The sequence below is a fragment of the Carex rostrata genome, chromosome 14 (assembly GCF_964058835.1).
Source record: "Carex rostrata chromosome 14, lpCarRost1.2, whole genome shotgun sequence".
NCBI lineage: Eukaryota > Viridiplantae > Streptophyta > Magnoliopsida > Poales > Cyperaceae > Carex > Carex rostrata.
The window spans coordinates 9,045,476-9,067,782 of NC_135931.1; the positions used below are offsets into that span (position 1 = coordinate 9,045,476).

General features: G+C 35.3%; 3 protein-coding genes and 1 long non-coding RNA gene across 5 annotated transcripts; 1 reads left to right on the forward strand and 3 right to left on the reverse strand.

The window, feature by feature from the left end:
• Window positions 1-1,217: 1,217 nt before the first annotated feature.
• On the reverse strand, window positions 1,218-2,859 carry LOC144565610 (uncharacterized). Its single transcript, XM_078315406.1, has 4 exons — window positions 2,486-2,859; window positions 2,085-2,134; window positions 1,945-1,997; window positions 1,218-1,496 (listed from the first exon to the last, which is right to left on the reverse strand). The coding sequence occupies exons 1-4, from the start codon at window positions 2,755-2,757 to the stop codon at window positions 1,269-1,271; spliced, it is 603 nt and encodes a 200-aa protein (XP_078171532.1). The 5' UTR covers window positions 2,758-2,859; the 3' UTR covers window positions 1,218-1,268.
• A 2,781-nt stretch (window positions 2,860-5,640) lies between these two features.
• On the forward strand, window positions 5,641-7,015 carry LOC144565460 (large ribosomal subunit protein eL39). The gene is made up of 3 exons (XM_078315222.1): window positions 5,641-5,723; window positions 5,830-5,933; window positions 6,744-7,015. Exons 1-3 carry the CDS (start codon window positions 5,721-5,723, stop codon window positions 6,790-6,792), a joined length of 156 nt encoding a protein of 51 aa, XP_078171348.1. The 5' UTR covers window positions 5,641-5,720; the 3' UTR covers window positions 6,793-7,015.
• A 1,294-nt stretch (window positions 7,016-8,309) lies between these two features.
• On the reverse strand, window positions 8,310-12,974 carry DRS1 (DROUGHT SENSITIVE 1). 2 transcript variants are annotated; one of them, XM_078315223.1, is made up of 5 exons: window positions 12,241-12,974; window positions 11,197-11,346; window positions 9,596-9,849; window positions 9,100-9,198; window positions 8,310-8,750 (listed from the first exon to the last, which is right to left on the reverse strand). In XM_078315223.1, exons 1-5 carry the CDS (start codon window positions 12,910-12,912, stop codon window positions 8,543-8,545), a joined length of 1,383 nt encoding a protein of 460 aa, XP_078171349.1. In that variant the 5' UTR covers window positions 12,913-12,974; the 3' UTR covers window positions 8,310-8,542. The 2 variants fall into 2 exon arrangements, with proteins under 2 accessions (XP_078171349.1, XP_078171350.1); XM_078315224.1 differs by lacking the exon at window positions 11,197-11,346.
• Window positions 12,975-15,825: 2,851 nt separating this feature from the next.
• LOC144565463 (uncharacterized) lies at window positions 15,826-17,836 on the reverse strand. Its single transcript, XR_013514899.1, has 3 exons — window positions 17,006-17,836; window positions 16,493-16,593; window positions 15,826-16,191 (listed from the first exon to the last, which is right to left on the reverse strand). It is a non-coding gene; the product is annotated as an uncharacterized LOC144565463 (long non-coding RNA).
• Between the last annotated feature and the right edge of the window lie 4,471 nt (window positions 17,837-22,307).

Below are 22,307 nucleotides of genomic sequence, written 5' to 3' on the forward strand. Positions count from 1 at the left end.
CTTCAAATGGTACATCATGGTACACCTGATCTTCAACAGTTGGCCACCCTCATGTTTTATGCTGCTTTCTTATTCACTGATTTGGGTACTGGCTTCTCCTTAAGGATTAATAGCTATTAATGTTAAGAGGTAGGCTTCCACGGCAAAAAGTTACTGAAATGCCCTGTTAGCCAAGTGTTGTGACTTGTGAGAGAACAGGTAGAATATATATCTTAAAAATCATCCCTGTATCAGGAGCCAGTCACCAATAGAATTCTAGATATAAATAGAGTTATTATTGTTATTGGTATCATTATGAACATTAGTTCTTGGGTACTTGGGTCACAGAGCAGTGATTGTTTGGGTTTTCCCAGAAAATTGGATCAAAAAATTCTATTGTTGCTCCAAACATACCAGATAATAGCATAAAGTAGAAGTCCCAACCAAATTACTTCTAGAAAAGCTGTCGGTAAACTAATTCATTTCATTAATTGGATTAGGCAATACCGACTCTTCTCAAGTACATGTTACATTCCATTTAATAGCTTGTTTCTCAGGTCTTCCTCTGCACAACCCAAGAGATGAAAATCTGAGATAGGTTTCACTAAAAGCACTCTCCAAACAAGATGTTGTTCCAGATTTAGAAGTTGTGCCGTCTCTGGCCCACCAAGCACCACTTTGCTCAATTAAAGAACTTCAGACCAGAATTCAGAAGCATTTTTACCCCTAGAGTTCTGGCTCCCAAGCAAATGAGCCCAAAACTTCAGACCAGTACCGACTTAAAGTCGCCCAGTTCTGGCTCATAGAACTTAATTCATGTTAAGAACCTCCCTAACTCCAGGTCTTAAGTATCAATATTTTTACAAACTCTCTACCTATTTACAAACATATTTTATTTTTCTTCATCTACCCCTGTAATGCACTAGTTATTTTATAAGAACCATACCAGCAGCTAGATGTTCAAAAAAATGATTAGATATATGAATGACAGATCAACTGATTATATCAACAGTCTCACAGTTGACAAGATGTATTGAAACAGATGGATCGTTATGTACAAAGCCAGAAGGTCAGAATAAACAACATATATCATCTTATCGACTTTCAGATTTAAAAAAGGAAAGAAAATGAAGAATGAAAAGTGAATATTAATCTAGTCTATCGGCAAATATCAACATAAAGGCCAGGATTAAGCCTCTGCTTATAGGCAAATAGCCACAATGTTTTTTGAAAAAAAGAAGAAGAAGAAAACAAGAAGTGTGATTACTTCTTAGTGCTGCTTTCACATATTAACTGTTTTTGGGGCCAGGAATCTGCTCTGCTGGTTTAGAGGGAGAGGAAGACTTAGGCGATTGGTTTTTTTCATGTACGATTTCTTTCACGACCTCCTCTATTGCATCTAACCGCTCCATAACCTTTGACAGCTTTTTGTCAGAATCTTTTTCAATGGATTCCAGCTCAGCCAGCTTTGCCTTTCGTTCTTCCTCAGCCTTTTTCTTGTTCTTTGCTTCTATCTCCTGATTTTTAATCCAAAAGACAAAAGACGATACCTCAATGTATAAATGTTATAAAGCCTACTTCCTCAATTTTTGAATGTATAAATGTCATAAAAATAATAAATAGGAGATTGGTTGCAAATTCCAATTATACAAGTTTCTTTCTTTTTTATTTTCTATATCCACACATTTGTTTATTTTTATCTCATAGATTGAGGCTCTAGATCACATCCTGCCTGCAATAAAGTATAACCAAAGGAGGCTTAAAGACATCTGTACCGCAGCGGTATCTAAATTGATGACATGGATGTTATATTATCCAGATTATTGCAAAGAACCGCAGCACTTCATCCAAAATAAACATACAAGTACGCAAGGACAGAACTTCCATTTTTTATGTTTATTTGGTAATTAATTGACAAAAAAATGCCGTAAGCAAAAAAGTGTTAAGGCAATTTGGATACATTACCTCCTCAAATTTTTTCATGTCCTGCCGTGCATATTGAGCCACGAAATACACCGCTACCCCCAAAAAGAGCAGTGCAAATTAATACAGGTTCTTCATAGAGAAAATAATTATCCATAAATCACACTAAGCAAGTAACGTACCTAAAGAAGGTAGGCAAGCGAAGAAAAATTGCACCAAATGGAAATCAAGCCTGCCATTGAAAGAGAAAACAATAAACAATAAAACACTTCTACTTAACTGCACAAGAGGTGAAACAGATCATTAAGGGTTATTATCAAGTTCATTGCATAACTGAGGCCAAAGAACGAAAAATATACTGCTGGAAATTGAGGTCTTCTTGCACAATCAGGTCCACCGCTGGTATACACTGCGACAGCCTAGTCCTGTACTGGTATGTACCAGCACCCGGTAGTTTACTGGTTTCTCCTAAGACTATATTACTTGCTCTATAATCCTAAAGTATAATACTTAGTCATAAAGAATCAGCCTTAAACCTTAAACCCTAAACCCAAAAGAAAATAGTAAATTCCATAAGTTTTACCCAAATTTCTTGCGCTTGGGAGGGGCGGTAAAGAGAATCTTGGCAGCTTTCATGAAATCAAGGTTTTCAAGCTGGTTGTAAGCATCTCTCCTCGCCTCCGCCTCTGTCATTGCCCCATTCGTGCCACCTTCATCGCCTCCGGCGCCACTGTTTCCGACATCGGAGCGAGAGGAGGAGGAAGAGAGGAGGCGGAAGGGGGGAGAATAGACAAGTTGGCGAGGCTGGTATGAGAGGAGGCGAGAGAAGGTCGTACGAGGTCGTGAGAGTATCATGGTTTGGTTATTTAGTGCAGATCGTAGGGGTTGAATGAGGCGGATTGAGTGGCAGAGATCATGGTGGCGGGACGGAGCGACGAACGAGTAAAAAGTGCGGGGGGAGGTAGAAGAAAAATAATTCTCTACTATTATTATTTATTTTAATTACAGTAGGGGTGGCAAAAAAGCTCGTAGCTCGTGGATCGATCGTGACTCCCATCTGGCTCGCTCGCTAACAACCCGTTTGTTAATGGACCGAGCTATTAACGAGCCACCTCATCACTAGCTCGACTCAAAATTAACAAGTTTGAGCTAAGGCCTAGCTCGCTCGCGAGCTGGCGAGCCAGCTCGGTCCAAGTATGAATTTATATATTGGTATAAATTTGTGTGAATTTAGTATGCATGAATTTATTTTGTGAACTGTGTTTGTATGAATTTGAAGATTTAGTAATTTAATATGTATGAATTTAGTTACAAACTTAATTTATGACAGTTGACTTTATAATATAGTATCTAAAACATTTGGGCTTTTGGCCCACGAGCTTTCACGAGCTGGCTCGGCTCGCTCGTTGTCAAAATAAGTGAGCCATGAGCCACTATTTCAGCTCGGATCCAAATGTTAGCTAGCTCATGACTCGCTCGTTGCTAAAACGAGCGAACCATGAACTTGGTCTAGCTCGGACTGAGCCGGCTCGTTGCCAGCCCTAAATTACAGTATTACACTGTAACCAAACAATATTAGTTTTGTAATGAAGCTGATGGATTTCCCCCACTTATTTCCAAAAAATATATATATACAGAGGAGGGATCTGAGTTACAACATTTTTTGAGTTACAACAAGCATTTTCTATATTTTGAAAGTCCAAATCGTCGATCCAAACCGTTAGATGTGATCTCTACAATAAAATATGCTCAGAGACCAAATTTTATATTTTTTGGAATTTTTTTACTATTTATTAAGATGGATACAAAATTCAATGGTTTGAATTTGACTAGTTTTTGTACCCATCTTAATAAATAATAAAAAAATTCCAAAAAAATGTAAAATTTGGTCTCCAAGCACATTTTATTGTAGAGATCACATCTAATGGTTTGGATTGACGATTTGGACTTTCAAAATGTAGAAAATACTTGTTATAACTTGTTGTAACTCAAAAATTATTGTAACTTGATCCCTTCTCATATATATATTACAATATTACACTGACACTTTAATTATGTGGAAGTTTTTAAGCTTATTAAGTCTTACTTTAAAATTCATCAAATTAATTTTAAAGAAAATATTTTAATTGTTGAAATCGATTTATTAACAGATAATTATTTACATATAAAATTTGTATTTTTTTTAATTAATTTAGTATAAAGTTAAGTGGTCAAACATAATTTTTTTTATCACTCGATTGTATACTAAATTATTCAAAAATTAATAAATTTGATATATAAACACATTGTTAGCAAAAAAAAGATTTTTTTTAACAGTTTAGATTCATTATTTGAAATTAATTTATATATTTTAAAATTATACTCACCAAAAAATTGATAACATAAAAACATCCTTATTTTGCTCCGAATTTGAATATGTACACGTCAACCTTTCGTTCTTTCAATACTTGACAGACTGTAATCATTATACTTATTTAAATCGAGGAGGATTCAAATGCCTCCATTTTCTATGCCTCTATTTTTAAAACATTGATAGCTCAAAATTTTAAACTTAAAAGTCAAAATAAAATCGTTGGATATGATCTATATCATTTTATCTATGCACGTGTAAAAAATACACTAATGTTGTTTTGTTTTGATTGTCATCAAGAGCTTATAAAAAACACACTAATGTGGATAATTTCTAAACATTAATTTTTCAACGTATCTATTCACATTTAAACAAAATGAACGTATGATGAAAGCACAAAAAATAGAGGTATTTGTACCTTCTCTTTTTAAATCAGATGTGATATTTCATTCCATATAGGACCAACTAATTTGTGTTTGTACATTTGATTGCTTTACTGGTTTTTATCACTTGTGCCTCGGATTGTGGTGGTGTATTAGTGTGTGTGGTACCAGTCTGAGTTTACCAGTGTGATTTTTGGTTTAAAGAATTATGATTTTAAATTTTGCTAGCATGTTCACGTAATCACGTCTGTACTGCAAACTGAATTAGAAAAAAGTGACGCGCGTGGCTGAAGTAAAATTGATGCATACCAACAGAGTTTTTTCTAGAAAAATTCAAAAAGTTTATTGTGTTTCTCTTAGTTTACAGTCATTAAGTTGTAAAAAAAAAAAATTTTAAAGTAATATACCTGAACTATATAATTTTCTAATAAAAAAAACTAATTATATATATAGATTCACGGTTAGAGGAAAAAGCAATTAGAAGAAGGACATACATGATTGAAAAATTAGCCAATAAATATTTTAACTCAGACTTCCTAAGATGCGATGATATAAAAAAAAAATATTAGCCATAGTCGTGTCTCTTTTTGAAAGATTGGCCAAGGACGGGAGCGAATAAGAAGATATTCAATTTGGCTACAAACAATTGAAAATGACAAAATGAAAGCGTTAAGACATCGCTTCTGGAAATTCATTTTCATTTTCTGCCACTCGGGCGGAAAAGAAAAAAAAATGAAAATTGCCTTCGTAATCCGAATGCGCTTCTTTAATCAAATATAAAACAAAATACACAAACCTACAGGGATACCAAACATACCTAAAGTAAGTAACTAATAAGATGGATTATTATTTTATACACTTTCACAAGCAATATAAGGCCCAAAAAGGCATTACTGGGCTCGGAAGGCTGGGCCGATTTACCCAGCCCTTTTGGTATAGGGTTTGTCAACCGCTAGGTGTCATTATCGATTCCGTCTTTTTTTTTTTTTTTTTTTTTTCTAGTATAAATACCCCAGGCCTGCCTCGTTTTTAGATTTTAGGGTTTTTAGCGCGCCGCCGGGAGACGAGACGCAACAGGAGCGAAGATGGTTTGCGCTTTCTCTCTCTCTCTCGCTCCTTTGCATTCTTTGTTGAAATTTACAAATCTGATGATTTGTCTTTTCTTTGAATATTGTCCTGAACGAAAAATTACAGCCGTCGCACAAGACATTTAGGATTAAGAAGAAGCTTGCGAAGAAGATGAGGCAGAATCGCCCCATCCCGCACTGGATCCGCATGCGCACCGATAACACCATCAGGTACTTTATTTGATCTAGTTTTCGTTCTAATCTCAGGCCTTCATATGATACTTTTTGTGAAATTGAACTTTGCATCACCTTCCTTGCGAAGTTTTCCACTACATCTATAATATTTTTATTTTAGTCTTTCATCATCCGGTGCCATAGGTTGCGGGTTACTAGTCTAATGTTCTTATCACTTAGTTGTCGAGCTATCCCTCTGAACGAACAACTGACTGTCATTACTTTGATTCGTATTGCAACGGAATTAGATTATCTCTTGGTACTGCAGCACAATGCAGATGGGTACAGATTTATCAATTTTCAGTATGCAGACCTCCATTTAGTCACAATCAATGTAGTGCATAGGTTGCGGGTTACTAGTCTAATGTTCTTATCACTTAGTTGTCGAGCTATCCCTCTGAACGAACAACTGACTGTCATTACTTTGATTCGTATTGCAACGGAATTAGATTATCTCTTGGTACTGCATCACAATGCAGATGGGTACAGATTTATCAATTTTCAGTATGCAGACCTCCATTTAGTCACAATCAATGTAGTGCATAGGTTGCGGGTTACTAGTCTAATGTTATTATCACTTAGTTGTCGAGCTATCCCTCTGAATGAACAACTGACTGTCATTACTTTGATTCTTATTGCAACGGAATTAGATTATCTCTTGGTACTGCAGCACAATGCAGATGGGTACAGACTAATCAATTTTCAGTATGCAGACCTCAATTTAGTCACAATCAATGTAGTGCGATCATGAAAGTATCAGTATCTTGTGCATAGATAATGAAGTTTTCCTTCTTGGTTTCATTACAGGTACAATGCTAAGCGCAGGCATTGGCGCCGCACCAAGCTTGGGTTTTGAGGTGACGGTTGGATTGAAGCTGTTAGGTCTAGATTTCATGTTGGTTTACTTTTGTTTAGTCTCAGCAAATTCCTGTTAGAACTTGATAGTTTTGAATCAGGATGTCTGGACTATATTTGCTGGATGCCTCATGAGACATGCTGTTTTGTATCCTATAATTTTTGGCTTACCAAGATTTTTGTTCACTTTTCAAACGAGATAATCTATTAATTTTGTTAGATTATTATGTTTCATGTTGAATAGTATCTTTCCCTCGTCAGGACCTAATATTTATTTAGTCAGAGTAATCCAAATTTATTTAGTTACCATCGTAATATTTCAAAATTCTGACCTTACCAGGGCTTTTGTGAAAATTCCGAAGTTACCATCGAGAATCAATTTGACTAGAATCCAGGATTCTACTCGTATTGAATCTGTGTAAAATCCATGACTATTTCTATTACTTCATCAATTTCGGCTTGACGTTTATTTTCAACTGGTTCTATGCCGATTGAATCTGAGTAGAAGCCTGGTAAGGTCAGAATTTTGAAATGTTAAGATAAGATGATAGTGAAGAAGATCCATGTATGTTGCAGAATTGTAAAGAATATGAATTGTAATCTAGCACACCTTATCAGTCAAAAATACATGAACAAGAACCATTCACTTTGCATAGTTATTACGAGTGGTTAGATGTTATTTATTTTCTCAAGTGAGAGTAACTTGACTACTATACTCGTGACTAGTGCAAATGGGTTTGGAGGATGTGATAACATCGATGAAGAAAAGAGGCCAGTAAAAGCGCTTCTCTATGACAAGTATTATGCTGTACAGATCAGGGATATAATGGTCCTAAAAGAATCTAAATTTGCTCTAAGGAGGGCCTTAAGGCTGTGCTCCACAGGACCACAAATTCATACCCTCCGATTCGGGGTGTAGACAGAGTAATACAGGTGCGTTCTTCTTCCTTGGTCTTTTGTCTCCTTCCTCTACGCGACAAGGAGAGTGAAATGTTGAGGAGGGAGAGGGGCTGGCTTAAGAAGGGTCTTAAGGAGGTGCGTTTAATCCAATGTAAAGGGGTGATGTTGGGTTCATTTTAGATGGATTAAACCCTGAAGGAAGGGTTGTCGAACACGTACCTACATCTTAATGCAACTTGAACAACATCTCCCATAGACGATGAAAATGTTTGTTGATGCGGTAGTAATTTAGCTACTTCCGATATAATTCGTATTGCTTATTGATCCTCGAGGCCAATGTATTCTCTTGGATGAAAAAAATTAGAAAAATTCACATGAGAAGGGGGTGATGGAAATATCTTATTCATAAAATTGCCGAAATAACGAAGACTATGAAATAAATTATCCAGAAATTGTTTTTTAATCCATCAATTTGTCAAGTCACATTAACATAACTTTGTTGCTGTAATTTTGTAACATGATTTTTACATGCATGGCGTGGGCACATAACAAGCACTAATTAAGTAACGAATACTAATATCCATTAGACTGCAAGCCCAAAGCTGGAGTTGAAAGATGTTGATCAAAATAAGTTTCTCTATAAAATGTTGCTACTGAAGTAAGATCAAAAAGCAACAAAAGAAGTCTCTTGATATTAAAGGTTACTACAGCAACAGTCACCTCCGAAGGGCAATGATCTCTAACCATAGATAACAGAGTAACTTAAAAAAATGTTATCCTTTTCCCTTAATATACACAAAAAAAAAAAAAAAAAACACTACTTGAGATACCCAACACAGACATAGAAACCTTTACATTTTTGTCCAGAGATAAAGTTTACCACCTCCAGCACATGCAAGATGACCCTCTTTATAGGGATGGGTTGCAAACACGCAAGGGATATTTGTCATGTATTCACTTCGGAGAGGGGTTGTGATATTATCCTCTATTGAAATTACATCTACTGCTCTCTGCATGTTTCCTATGAACATATAAGAGTCATTCCAGCCCCATATTGCCCTGTAACAAAAAACAAAGAGCAAATGTTGTTTCAAACAAAATCAACTTAGGATACAGATTTCGTAATTGCACTCGTTAGCATCCAGTAGTATTTTATGAAATTGATCACATTAATGGGGATCGTAACTAGTGTTTTGGATGGAAAATAGTTTTAAGTCTTATTAAAGCTCAACTTGATCAATTAAGTGCAAGTAAACAAGCAAACAAGAAAAAATAATGAAATGAGATCAGCAGCGAATCAGTGCCAATTTCAGTAATGCAGGCCTTATCAACCATATAATACAAGTCATGGTCGATTCCAAATTTTGCCTTTTTAGTTTTACTTTGAGTGGTCTGCACCAATGCACACCTGAATTTTGATAACCAGCGTCCTGTTTGATTGTTATGCACAATTATAGATGAGTATTCAAATTGGGGACCACTCTGAATACGAACAGTGTCATCCAAACTGCAAAAGGAAAAGAAACAAACTGAGTGATGATAGGTATTAGAAATATTGTCAAGGCATAGCACATCCAGTATTAGAGCATTCTATAGTACATATGGGTGTATCTTACATATATAAAAATCAAATCTCTATAGGTTTGCATATCAATTATAGCCTTAGATCGTATATTATTGTAGATTACACCCAATATATGTCAGTATTTGCACAATTTTATCCACAACCACAATTAATTGCAAACACTTCTTGATTTAATCACCAAATGTGTAACTAATTACTCTTTTATCTTTTTAGTTCAAGTAAATCACTTCATTCCAATTTACTCAAAACTGGAAACCTAACATTTTGATTCGGAGGTTGGTAATTTTATCTACTACAAAAATTCATATTGCAAGCATACCTAGTTGAAACTATGCTATTCCCAGTTGGTGAGAAATAGGCTGAATGCACGGCTCTATTGTGTGATACTTCCCTAATAGACTTCGGCTTGTCTTTATCTATACATCTCAAGTCCCATATTCGCACAAAGTTATCTGATGAACTAGTAGCAATCAAATTCGAATTCTCTGGATGAAAATCAATGGTGTTGACCCTTTGTTCGTGCAATTCCCACTCGTAAATAATTTTACCAGCTCTTTCATCAAAAGATTTTACCTGTTTCAATGTATGAAAGAGGACTGAGATTTTCTTATGCTGGTTTCAGCATGTCCAAGGACTCCTGATAGTTCCAGCTAAGATGACAGCATAAAGGTAAAATCATCCATTATACAAAGTACTTGCAAAAATAATCACTATCGTTTCTATTGGCAAAGAACACAGGTGATCAAAGTTAATTTTCCTCTTATTCAATCACTTTCCTTCTGTTTACTTCTGTCTTATTCTTTTATCATATTTCTATGAAAATAACCTATTCAACAACATGAAGACCAAAACAGGTAATGGTATTGTATAACAAGTAAGAAAAGAAAGTACTTTATGAAAAGACAAGTTTATAGATAGAGAGAATATATCATCAGATTACTAAATCACTGTTTGCAGTGCAAAGCTAGTATTGGCTTCAGTTCACCAAGGTAGTCTTAGAGTTTAACTCAAATTTATTGGACAGGCTTCAAAATGACGAGTCCAAACTGTTCAGACCAACCCACATGGAATGATGTGTTTACATCCAAGTATGCAAGTTTATTTAGTATATACTATGAGGTCAAATGGTCAAAATATGACAAGAAAAATAAATGCATCAAAATTAACTACAAAACCCTTTTTTTTAGCTTGACTTTATACTAAGAGTAAGGCTTAGGTGCTATGGATAGCATAAGGCCTTCCGTACTATTGCCTGAAAAACCTATCGTATAAACTTCAAACTTCGATCTAAGTAGCTCACTAAATCGGTTATATAATGAACTTGTAGAATACCAATTTTTACTATTTTTGGAAAAAATTGCTATTTGTTTTATCTATGAAAGATGGCAAAAAATGGCCTAAAATATTGGCAATTTTTTTTAATATTTAAGCCATTTTTTGCCATCTTTCATAAATCAAGAAAATAGTAAAAAAAAAAAAAAAAAAAAAAATAGTAAAAATTGTTATTCTGCAAGTTCATTATATAACCAATTTACTAAGCTACTTAGATCGATGTTTGAAGTTTATACGATAGGTTTTTGAGGCAATAGCACGAAAGGCCTTATGCTATCCATAGCACCTAAGCCTTACTCTTATTATACTAAATAAACTAAAAAATTTACAAATTTTAATGTAAATGCATCCCTAGTGAAGTGGACCGGTTCTATAATACTTTGGATTTATCATTTGAAGCCAATCAGATGGATTTCGTGGTAAATCTCCCATACCACATGGTGAGCTTCTTGTGTTAGCTTCACTCTTGTTTGCAACTAAAAGAAATTGCAAATGTCCTCTCAGACAAGGAAAAGAACCCGACTAATAATTTCTGTATTTCTATTTTTCAGAATTAGTCACATAGAAACAATAAAATGGCTGCCTAACCGTGCCCCTCTCGCCTAGAAAGAGAGAATTGTTATCATGTGGTGATTGAGAGAGCGAGAATATGGAGTCATCGGAAGAGTGGATTATTTCGAACATCTCTTTTTCCATGTCCACCAGACAGAGATCTCCATCATAGCATGAACTGTAAATCTGCATTTAAAATCGGGAAAATCCAGTATCATTGGGTATTAAGATGGTAGTACAGTGTTCACATCTCAACAAATTAGCACTCTGTTACTTTTGTTTTTCTTGGCTATAAGGGCTTGTGGCATTTAACACCTAACCCGGTGATATATTGAGAGAAATATAATGATTTTATAAATGAGAAGATGCTAAACTAGAAGAATAACAATTTAAATTCTATTTTGACAGGTTTTTCTTGAACACATTAATGAGAAGATGCAGACAGTAGACATGCTTGGCTAAAGGATGAATCAAATTGGGAACAACCGAACAAGGGCACATGGGACTATTAGACCTGGAAAAACACCAACTGAGATAATTCATTAGAAATGAAACCAGGCCCAAAGCTGAATCAAAATCAACCAGCAGGTGATAATTCTGATGATCCCAATCCAATCTTTACTGGAGCAATTCATAACCAACAGAACAAAACCTATTGATCCATAACCTACAGGTTGTACCTGGCACAAAAGCAAAACCTGAGGCAGCCAGAAAAATAACCTGAAAGTGCCAGTAAAAAAAACTGGCTATGGCACAGAATGAACTTGTTAAGATCAGAACCTCAATAACCCAATTCCTGAAGCAGAAAATTACCAGAAAGAAAAGAACTTCAACTAAATCTGAATTACATAAATTAACCAGAACCAAATTATCCAAGAGACGAAATTAACCTGAACCCAATGTTACACGTTCCTGAAAATAAACTGACTACACAAGGGATACAATTGACCCAGACCAGATTTGACTTGCATAGAACCCGCCACACCCTGCCATTGTAGCAATGGATTACATGCTATTATAAGGTTTTGTGACGATAACAAAGACGCAAAAATATGTTTATCTTTAACATTAATAACTTACCTTTCTGACTGAAGAAGGGTGAACTGAAATCCCAGAAACTGGACTTCTATGAGGAAAAAACTTAAAAAGCCCATCTGAAACCCCTTCTCCATCTTCTCTGTTACGATCCGCATCCCAAATTCCCAAGTAACCTTGCTTGTTCCCTGATATGACAATCGACCTACTTAAAACAGGCAAAAAACTTACAACCATGATCCTCTCTCCCACCACCTTTCTCACATTTTCCTTTTTCAAGCGCAGCTCGACTCTTGCATCCAAACTCAAATCGACCTCTTTTTTAATATTTCTGAGTTCTGTCCTCTCTCCAGCCCAACATGTCGTCTCTACCAGAGGCCTGTACGAGCCAGAATCTACAAATGCATCTGTGAAAGAAAACTGACCGGTGGGGACCCGTGGGAAAGAAGGAGAGGTACGAGTAGAAGTTGAGGTTGAGTCAGGAGGAGGAAGGCCGCGAGAGCGAAGGGACCGGCGCAGCGTGGTTAAAGGAGGGTTCGGTTTTTTAGTGCGCTTATTTATCGGGTTTTTGTTTGCTTTGGGAGGGGACAGAAGGGAGGCGAGTTGAGATTTCTGGTGGAGGATAGAAGCTATCCTCTCTCTGTTGCGTTTTATGTTCTCTTGGCGCTGCTGTTCGTAGTCTAAACCCATGGCCTTGGTTTTCTTGGGAGGCGCCATTGACGGTGGTGCGAGTCAGAAAGAGAGAAGAAGAGGGAGACAGGAATATGTAACGAATCCGTATCCTCTGAGATGTAACAGCGGTGAGAGATCGAACCGCGAGAGGAGTTGAATTTCTCTGCCCTAATTTCTGTGTGTTTATGTGTTGCCAACAGAGGTCGAGAACAGCAGGAGATCAGTGTGGATGGGAAAAGTTATAACAAAAACTGGAGCACGGAAGCATGACTACTCCCGATGTATTTATCAATTGACTAATTGAGAGTTGAGACCGTCTAAAACATCTGTGTCAGAGAAATGGTTCATAGACCGTACGCAACGATCCTGATCTAACAAGTCCTGAAATCATATAATATGGCGGGAACAGGTGGGCGGGAACGGAGAGCGGATAGATTATTTGAGACATTTATGTATCTTAATATTTGATGATTTAAGTATTTATTTATAAAAAAAATTATTTACAGTAAATTTATTTAATTTATTAACATCCTTATTTATTGATTGAATCAATTAACAAATGCATATTAATATTAATAAAGAATAAAAGGACAGTTTTTTTTTTTTTGGAACCGAATATGTTTTTAAAACATGCTCATTGAGTCTATCCGTTGGCAGCACTTCATAAAATGGACGAAATATTCTGACCTTGATTGAGTCTATCCGTTCAATTATGACCATTGATATCATTCTATCTTACAAGTAATGCATCTACGTGCAAAAATTTAAAATTTTAAAATTAATTTTGTATAGTCAAGTGGTAAAAAAGTTCAAAAAATAAATGCATTAAAATTAATTTATAAACTTTCTAATTTTGACTACTTGACTTTATACTAAATTAATTTTAAATTTTAAAATTTTCGCATGTAAACGCATCACTCGTAAGGTAGAAAGGTATCAACGGTTCAGATTTGTCGTTTGAAGTCAATCTAATATATTTTAGAGTGAGTTCACAAAGAGGCTTGGTGAACTTAAGAACACCCTAGTTCTACTCAACGTTCTCGACTTCTTTCTTAAGTTCACCAAGCTTTTTTGTGAACTCTAAAACGTATTATATTGACTTCAAAAGACGAATCCGAACTGTTGAAACTCCTTTAACCTTACGAGTGATGCAGTTAAATGTGAAAATTTTAAATTTTGGAATTAGTTTTGTATAGAGTCTGAGGGTATGTTTGGTTGCAACATTATAATAGCTAGAATAGCAAAATTGGTGTTTGTCTTATTAGAATAGTTTGATTCCGAATAGCTTGTTCTCATTGCAACTAAACATACCCTCAAGTGGTTAAAAATATATTCAAAAAATTAATTTTCACATGTAGACACATCACTCGTGATATAAATGAGTTCAATGATTCAAATTTGTCGTTTGAAGTCAATCCAATAAGTTTTTTTGATGGTTGGCGGCAAAGTGCCGCCAATAGCTTTATTGATATTAATAAAAAAGAGTGATAATTACATAAATACTTTTAGAAAAAGAGAGAGATATACAAAAAATCTCCAATAAGTTTTAGAGTTGAGTTCACAAAAAAGATTTGATAAACTTAAGAACACCTAGTTATACTCATATTAGATTTTGGACAAATTTATAGTTCAAAGGAGCTTGGTTGCAAGACAAATTTATAGTTCGTGGTTGCTCAAGATAGACTCAACTCTAGTTTGAGCTCGGATCGCTCGATAAGATTTGGGTCAACTCAAACTCGAAATCATTTTATTTTTGTTTGCTTGAGCTCGACTCGAAAAACTCGATATCTAATTATATTATTAAACCAAAATATCTAGCCATTAATATAAGACACTGTACTTAATTAAAAAGTAAATCAAATATAATTTTTTCCAAACTTCATTATTATACATGTTGATTAGTTTTTTTTTTTTTTGGAAATCTTTACTGATGCAGTCAAGTGTTAATTAAAATCCACTGTTTTGAACTTTACGTTCCTCCTGATTAATACCGTTCCCACCCGGTACCCTTAAATACCTGGTACCTCCTATGGATAAATTGAAACCCGCTAACCCTCAATTAAAGGATCCAGATCCACTAACAAAATTAAAAGATTACAATCTATCAACAGAACTCCTCCCACAGCGCACACTCCTCCACTATCCTGTTCGCCAGCACCCAAGGCGGCACCATCTCTCCCCGGAAAATCTTGCTGTTTCTGTGCTTCCAGATATGCCAGCACGAACAGACTATACATGTTGATTAGTTAAAGGTTATACGAAACAAAATATTAATAAATGAGCTGGTGTTGAATTCAAGTTCGATATGACATTAAATTAGCTCAAACTCGATTGATTTCTGGCTCGACTTAACAATTGCGTTAGAGATCCGAATCCAGTGATCCGGGATACACATCCGACTATGGTTATTGTGCAAGTTCTACCCTTTCTTATTCTCTTTTCATTCCTGTCTGTTTTAAGCTTGTACAGCCTTACCAGAAAAGGCTATATCTCCAACGTTACCCTGTACCTATACAACTTTTCCTTTCTACACCCATTCCAACGGCTCTAGGCTATATGCTTTCTCTATTAATATTTATTGTAGACTACATTGTAATTCTGACAAATACTCAATAAAGCAATTAATCAATTCAATCATGTAAATTTAATACTGGTATCAGCGCTGGGATTGATCCCAAATCAAAGAAATCAAGAAATTTGCAAAATTTGCTCTTAAAAAAGACCAGTAACAACTCTTTTTAGTCGATGAAAAGTATCCATGCAAGAATAGTGATTTCTAACATTGCCGAACGACTTTTTTTTTTTTTTTTTTTTTTTTTTTGAGAAAGTGGGTGAATCCCACCGATTTTATTAAGAAACCAATATTGTTCAAATGCTGAGAGGCTCCAACTAGCTAGAGCTTTACAGCATGTTTTACATTGCCGAACGACTTAAAAAGAATAATAATAAAAACCATTCAAGGTTGCTACTGCTACAGTCACCTCCAAAGGCCAATGATCACTAACTATAGCTACGAAGAAAACTGAAAGGTTGTATTTTTCCCTTAATATACAAAAACAACCACTAAAAATTTTGAACTTGAGATATACCCAATTACACAAACACATAGGAAGCCTTTACATTTTTGTTCAGAGATAAAGTTTAGGACCTGCAGCACATGCAAGATGCCCCTCTTTATAGGGATGGGCAGCAAACCGGCAAGGGATATTTGTCGGGTACTCACTTTGGAGGGGAGTTGTGATATTATCCTCTGTTGAGATTACATCTACCGCTCTCTGCGTGTTTCCTATGAACATGTAAGAGTCATTCCAGCCCCATATTGCCCTGTAACAAAAAACAAAGGGCGGATGTTGTTTCAATCAAAATCAACTTAGGAAACAGATTTTGTGATTGTACTCACTAATTTCCAATTTTATTTTAAAATTGACCACTTTAGTGGGGATCTTAACTAGTGTTTTGGATAGAAGTTGTTCTAAGATTTAATATTAAGCCCAAACTGATAAATTAAATGCAAGTAAACAGGCAAAAAAGAAAAAAAATAATGAAATGGGTTCAGCAAAGAACTAGTGCTAATGTCATGGTTGATTACAAATTTTGCTTGGAGCTCATCTGCACCAATGCATACCTGAAAGATGGTAACATGCGTCCTCCTGTCTGATTGTTATGCTTAATTATAGACAAGTGTTCAAAATGGGACCACTCAGAATACGAACAGTGTTATCAATACTGCAAAGGAAAAGAAACAGAGTGATAATAGGTGTTAGAAATATTGTCAAGGCAGAGCACAGCCAGTAATAGAGCATTATGCAGCAAATATGAGAGGGGGGGGGGGGGGGGGGGGTATCTCGCTTGTATAAAAATCAAATTTCTGTAGGTTTGAATATCAATTATATTGCTTACTATTACATATTACACCCAATATTTGTCTGTATTAATGCAATTTTATTAACAACCAAATTAATCCCAATACTTATTGGTTTAATCACCAAATGAGTAATTATGAACTCAAGACACTAAAATACTCTTATTTTGTTAGCTCAAATCCCTTCATTTCATTTTACTCAAAACTATAGAACTAACATTTTGAACCAGACGTTGGTAGTTTTATCTACTACAAAAATTCATATCGCAAACACACCTAGTTGAAACTATACCATTCCCAGTTGGTGAGAAATAGGCTAAATGCACGGCTCCATTGTGTGCTACTTCCTTCAGAGACTTCGGCTTGACTTTATCTATACATCTCAAGTCCCATGTTCGCACAAATCCATCTGTTGAACTAGTAGCAAGCGTACTTGAATTCTCCGGGTGAAAATCAATAGTGTTAACCATTTGGTCATGCAATTCCCACTCGTAAATAATTCTACCGGCTCTTTCATCAAAAGATTTTATCTGTTTCATTGTATGAAATAGGACATGAGATTTTATTATGTTGATTCCAGCCAATGGCCAATGGTCTCTGATAGTTCCAACTGAGAGAAAGGCATAAAGGTAAAATCATCCATTATACAAAGAACTTGCAAAAGAAATATATTATCGCTACTATTGGCAAAGAACACTGGAAAAAAATATGACCATCTATCCTGTAATGCAACCAGTTAGAAATTTTAACTCATCTAGAGCCAATGTTGATGGAAGTTTATTTTCCTCTTATCCAAGTACTCTCCTTCTGATTCCTTCTGTATTACTTTTTTATCACATTTATATGAAAATAACCAATCCAAAACATGAAGACCAAAACAAGCAATGGTATTGTACAACAAGCAAGACAGAAAGTTTCTCAAGAATAGTCTACATATAGAATGAATATTTCATCAGAATATTGAAGCACTGCTTGCAGTGTAAAGCAAGGGCGAGCTTAAGCTCACCAAGGTGGTTCCAGAGTGTAACCCAAAAATGTATTGGGCTGCAAAACGGCAAATCCAAACTATTCAGACTAACACACTTGCGAGTTTGTAATTTACCCGTTGATTTAGTATAAATTGTAAGGTCAAATACAAAAAGGATGAATTTATTTTTGAAAATTATGTTAAAGCAACAATATGATAATCAAATACTGCATGTACCCTCTTATTCTGATTCCCAAAGTACTCAAACTCAACCTCATTGTGAGCAGAACGTAGACAGAGTTGGGTAAAGGATGAATAAAATTGAGAACGATGGCACGTGAGACTATTAGAGATGGAAAAATCTAACACCAATTGAGATACATTAGAAACAAAACCAGACCCAGATGTGAATCAGAATCAACCAGGAGGTGATTATTCTGATCAACCCAATCCAGCCTTAACTGGAACAATTCATAACCAATAGAACAATTACCTACCGATCCATAACCTGCAAGTTGTACCTGGTCCTCCCATGAAAGCAAAACCTGAGGCCTGAAAAATAACCTGATATTACCAGTAAAACAAACACAACTATTGACACAAAATGAACTTGCTAAGATCACAAACTAACACAGAGAAACACCAAAAAGAAAAGAATTTAAACTAAATCTGAATGTACATAAAATTACCAGAACCAAATTCTGGGTTTCTATTTTTGTAGGGGTTGGGGTGGGGAGGGGGGAGCAATGTATGAAAGAGACCAACATCAAGGGTATAATGGGAAAAAAAAGATTCTGAGTATACTTAATTGTGGATAATTAAATAGAAAAAAATAAACATAGTTAAGGGGTATATTAGACATAATGAAGAGTGCAAGGGTAATTAAGAAACCAAAGAAGTTTTAGAGGGTAAATAGAAAATTAACCCTAAAAAAAAGGTGATTTCTAAAATTAGGGAAAATATTTAAAGAAGAAAATGAGAACAGAAGTCTCTCGCTATTCCAAGTTTACTACTGCTACAGTCACCTTCAAATGGCAATGATCACTAACTATAGCTACAAAGCAAATTGAACGGTTGTCTTTTTCCCTCAATATACAAAAACAACAACTTGTAATTTTGAACTTAAGATCATACCCAATTACACAAACACATAGGAGCATTCACAATTTTGTCCACATATAAAGATCACCAATTTTACCACCACCGGCACATGCAAGATGACCCTCTTTATAGGGATGGGTTGCAAACCGGTAAGGGATATTTGTCATGTATTCACTTCGGAGAGGGGTTGTGATATTATCCTCTAATGAAATTACATCTATTGCTCTCTGCATATTTCCTATGATTATGTACGAATCATTCCAGCCCCATATTGCCCTGTAACAAAAAACAAAGAGCGGATGTTGTTTAAACAAAATCAACTTAGGATACAGATTCTGTAATTGTACTCGCTAACTTCCAGTAGTATTTTATGAAATTGATCACATTTTTTTTTTAAATTATGAAATTGATCCATTAATGGGGCTTAACTAGTTCTTTGGAGTTTGGATGGAAATTAGTTTTAAAGTTTAATATTAAGCCAAACTTAATTAATTAAGTGCAGGTAAACAAGCAAACAAAGAAAAATAATAAAATGGATTAGGTAGCAAACCAGTGCCAATTCCATATAATATTATAAATCCTGATGCTTGTAGCTGGTCTTGCAGTAAGCTGCCCGAATTCAGTATTGTAAACCTTACCCATACAGTGCCAGGCATGTTCAATTCTAAATTTTGTTTCTGTTGTACTCAGAGTTTATCTACATCAATGAATACCTGAAATCTGTCTGATTGTTATGCTCAATTATAGACAGATTTTCAAATTGGGGACCGCTGAAAATGCGAACAGTATCATCAATACTGCAAAGGAAAAGAACAAACTTAAGTTGTCATAAGTATTAGAAATACGGTCAAGGCAGAGCACAACCGGTACTAGAGTATTGTACAGCAAAAATGGGTGTATTTTTACATATATACAATCAAATATCTACAGGTTTGGATATCTATCAGCTATAGAAATGGATAGTTTATTCTTGCAGATAACACCCAATATATGTGTACGCTTGCGACAATTTTATTGACAACCACAATTAATCCCAACATTTCTTTGTTTAACCACAAAATGAATAACTAATAACTCCAGGCTCTATCATGCAAAAACTGGCTCACCTCAATTCAATTTACTCAAAATAGAAACCTAACATTTTCAACCTGATGTTGGTAATTTCATCTAACTACAAAAATTCATATTGCAAACATACCTAGTTGAAACTATGCCATTCCCAGTTGGTGAGAAATAGGCTGAATACACAGCTCTATTGTGTGCTACTTCCTTCATAGTCTTCGGCTTGTCTTCATCTAGACATCTCAAGTCCCATATTCGGACAAATCCATCTGTTGAACTAGTAGCAATCAGATTTGTATTCCCCGGGTGAAAATCTATGGTGTTAACCCTTCGTTCATGCAAATTCCACTCGTTACTAATTTTACCAGCTCTTTCATCAAAGGATTTTACCTGTTTAAATGTGTGAAAGAGGACATGAGGTTTGTTATGTTGATTTCATGGCCAATGGCCTACAGAAGTTATAACTGAGTATGAAGGCATAAACGTAAAATCATAAAATGTAGAAAAGTACTTGCAAAAGCAATTCACAATTGTTGTTATTGGCAAAGAAACCGGTAGTTTTAATTTAAAAGAAAATAAAACAAAGACCTTTCACCCTCTTATCCAATTACTCTCCTTTTGGCTCCTTCCATAAAAATTATTTTATAAGCATTTCCATGAAAACGAACTCTTCAATAACAAGAAACAAAAACAGGCAACTGAATTATGCAAAAAAAAAAAAAACAACTGTTGTGTATTATACATTTGATCATATAACAGCTCACAGCCCATATATTCCCTTGCTCTCCTAAATTTGCAGCGGTATCACTCGAGCACTTGTTCGAGCAAAAAAAGAAATGATAATAATAACAATAATCGAACTACACCAAAAAAGGATTCAATATTTATTCTAAGCCACCACATGGGGCTGAAACTAAACCGCAACAAAAATCTAAATATACTAGGAGCAATAACTTTTGCCCGAGCACTCCATCTAGTGTTGTTCTTCTGCATAGAGGACCATCTGGTACCCGAACTCAGCAGAAGAAGTCCCTTCATTCTGTTCCACTACGCCATCGTCTGGGTGCCAACTAGCAAGGGGGATAGCATCGATGTCCACTGGCATCCAAAGAGACATGTATTCCTGTACCTGCGGCTTGACTTGACCTGTCCAATAATGAACCAAAGATATAATTAGTAGAATAATCGAACTGTCTTAGGAAATATGCTTAAAATCATATACAAGAGTAAGTTTTGACAATGGATATAATTCAATTTCAAAGTTCAAACAATCGATTTATATCTCTCGACAGAGTCCATATTTCCCCAGATATCTAAGGTACAATTTTATACAAACAATCTCCCAGATTAATAATAGCCAGATCAAACTCAATCTGATATCTCTAAAAACTAAACAGAGACCTCATTGAGATTCGTGTCAAGTTAAAAGAACATTCCAGATTTACTTATCACACCTCTAGGGGATCCAAATTCCCTCTCAACATGATTTCTACATGAATTTCATTCCTGAATACCAAATTTTACATTTATTTTAAATTCTTTTACTATTTTTTTAAATAGGTACAAAATCATTTGATCTAAAGATTTTATACCATTCGAAATAATGATTTTCTACCTATCTAAAAATTAGTAAAAAATCTTTAAATGTTAAATTTGGCCTAAAAGTACATTTTCACACAGGATCGTGATGAATTGTTTACTTAAACTTTGAAAATAAAAGATGAGGATTTGTAGTACGGACTAAAGTGCAATATGCATAGTGAATTTGTATCCTCTGCATTAACTCAGATTTTGAGTTAAAACCTAGACCGTCGGATTTAAATCCACACTAACATTAAAGGACCACGTGCGTTATAGCCTTCTAGGCGTAAACCGAATTGATCCGAACTTTGATATCACGGGCCAGAAATTAATCCAAACGGTACCTTAATGCAGAGGATGCGGACTCATGCATAGTACCGTAGCATCCCTCGTCACATAAATAGTACAAAAATAATACTGCTTCGAGTTAACGCGTTAAAATAATATAAAAAGAGTGGTAATTCAAAAGAGCTTACGCGTTAAAGGAACCGAATCTCCTGCCCCCAGAGTCACTGCGGGGTGGAACCAGTTACTGTTAAAGAGTTTAATTACTGTTACTGTTTTTAAATTTGGGCCCACCCGCAGTGACTCTGGGGACAGGAATTTCCTGCCCCCAGGAGGGCAGACGATTCGGTCCCCGCGTTAAAGGAGCGGTAATTCCAACGATGTAAGTGCTACTTGCATTAGATAAATTAAATATAGTGCTAATTAGAAAAACTCGGTGCACTATTTCAATGAGAAGCTGGATTTGCCTTTTAGCACTTGAATAATTGTAAGTGAAACTGTCGTGAAACAAAATAGCAATGCTATTTTAACTAAAAAAATAAAACCATTCTATTCCTCGATAAATGATAATCCAAACGTAAT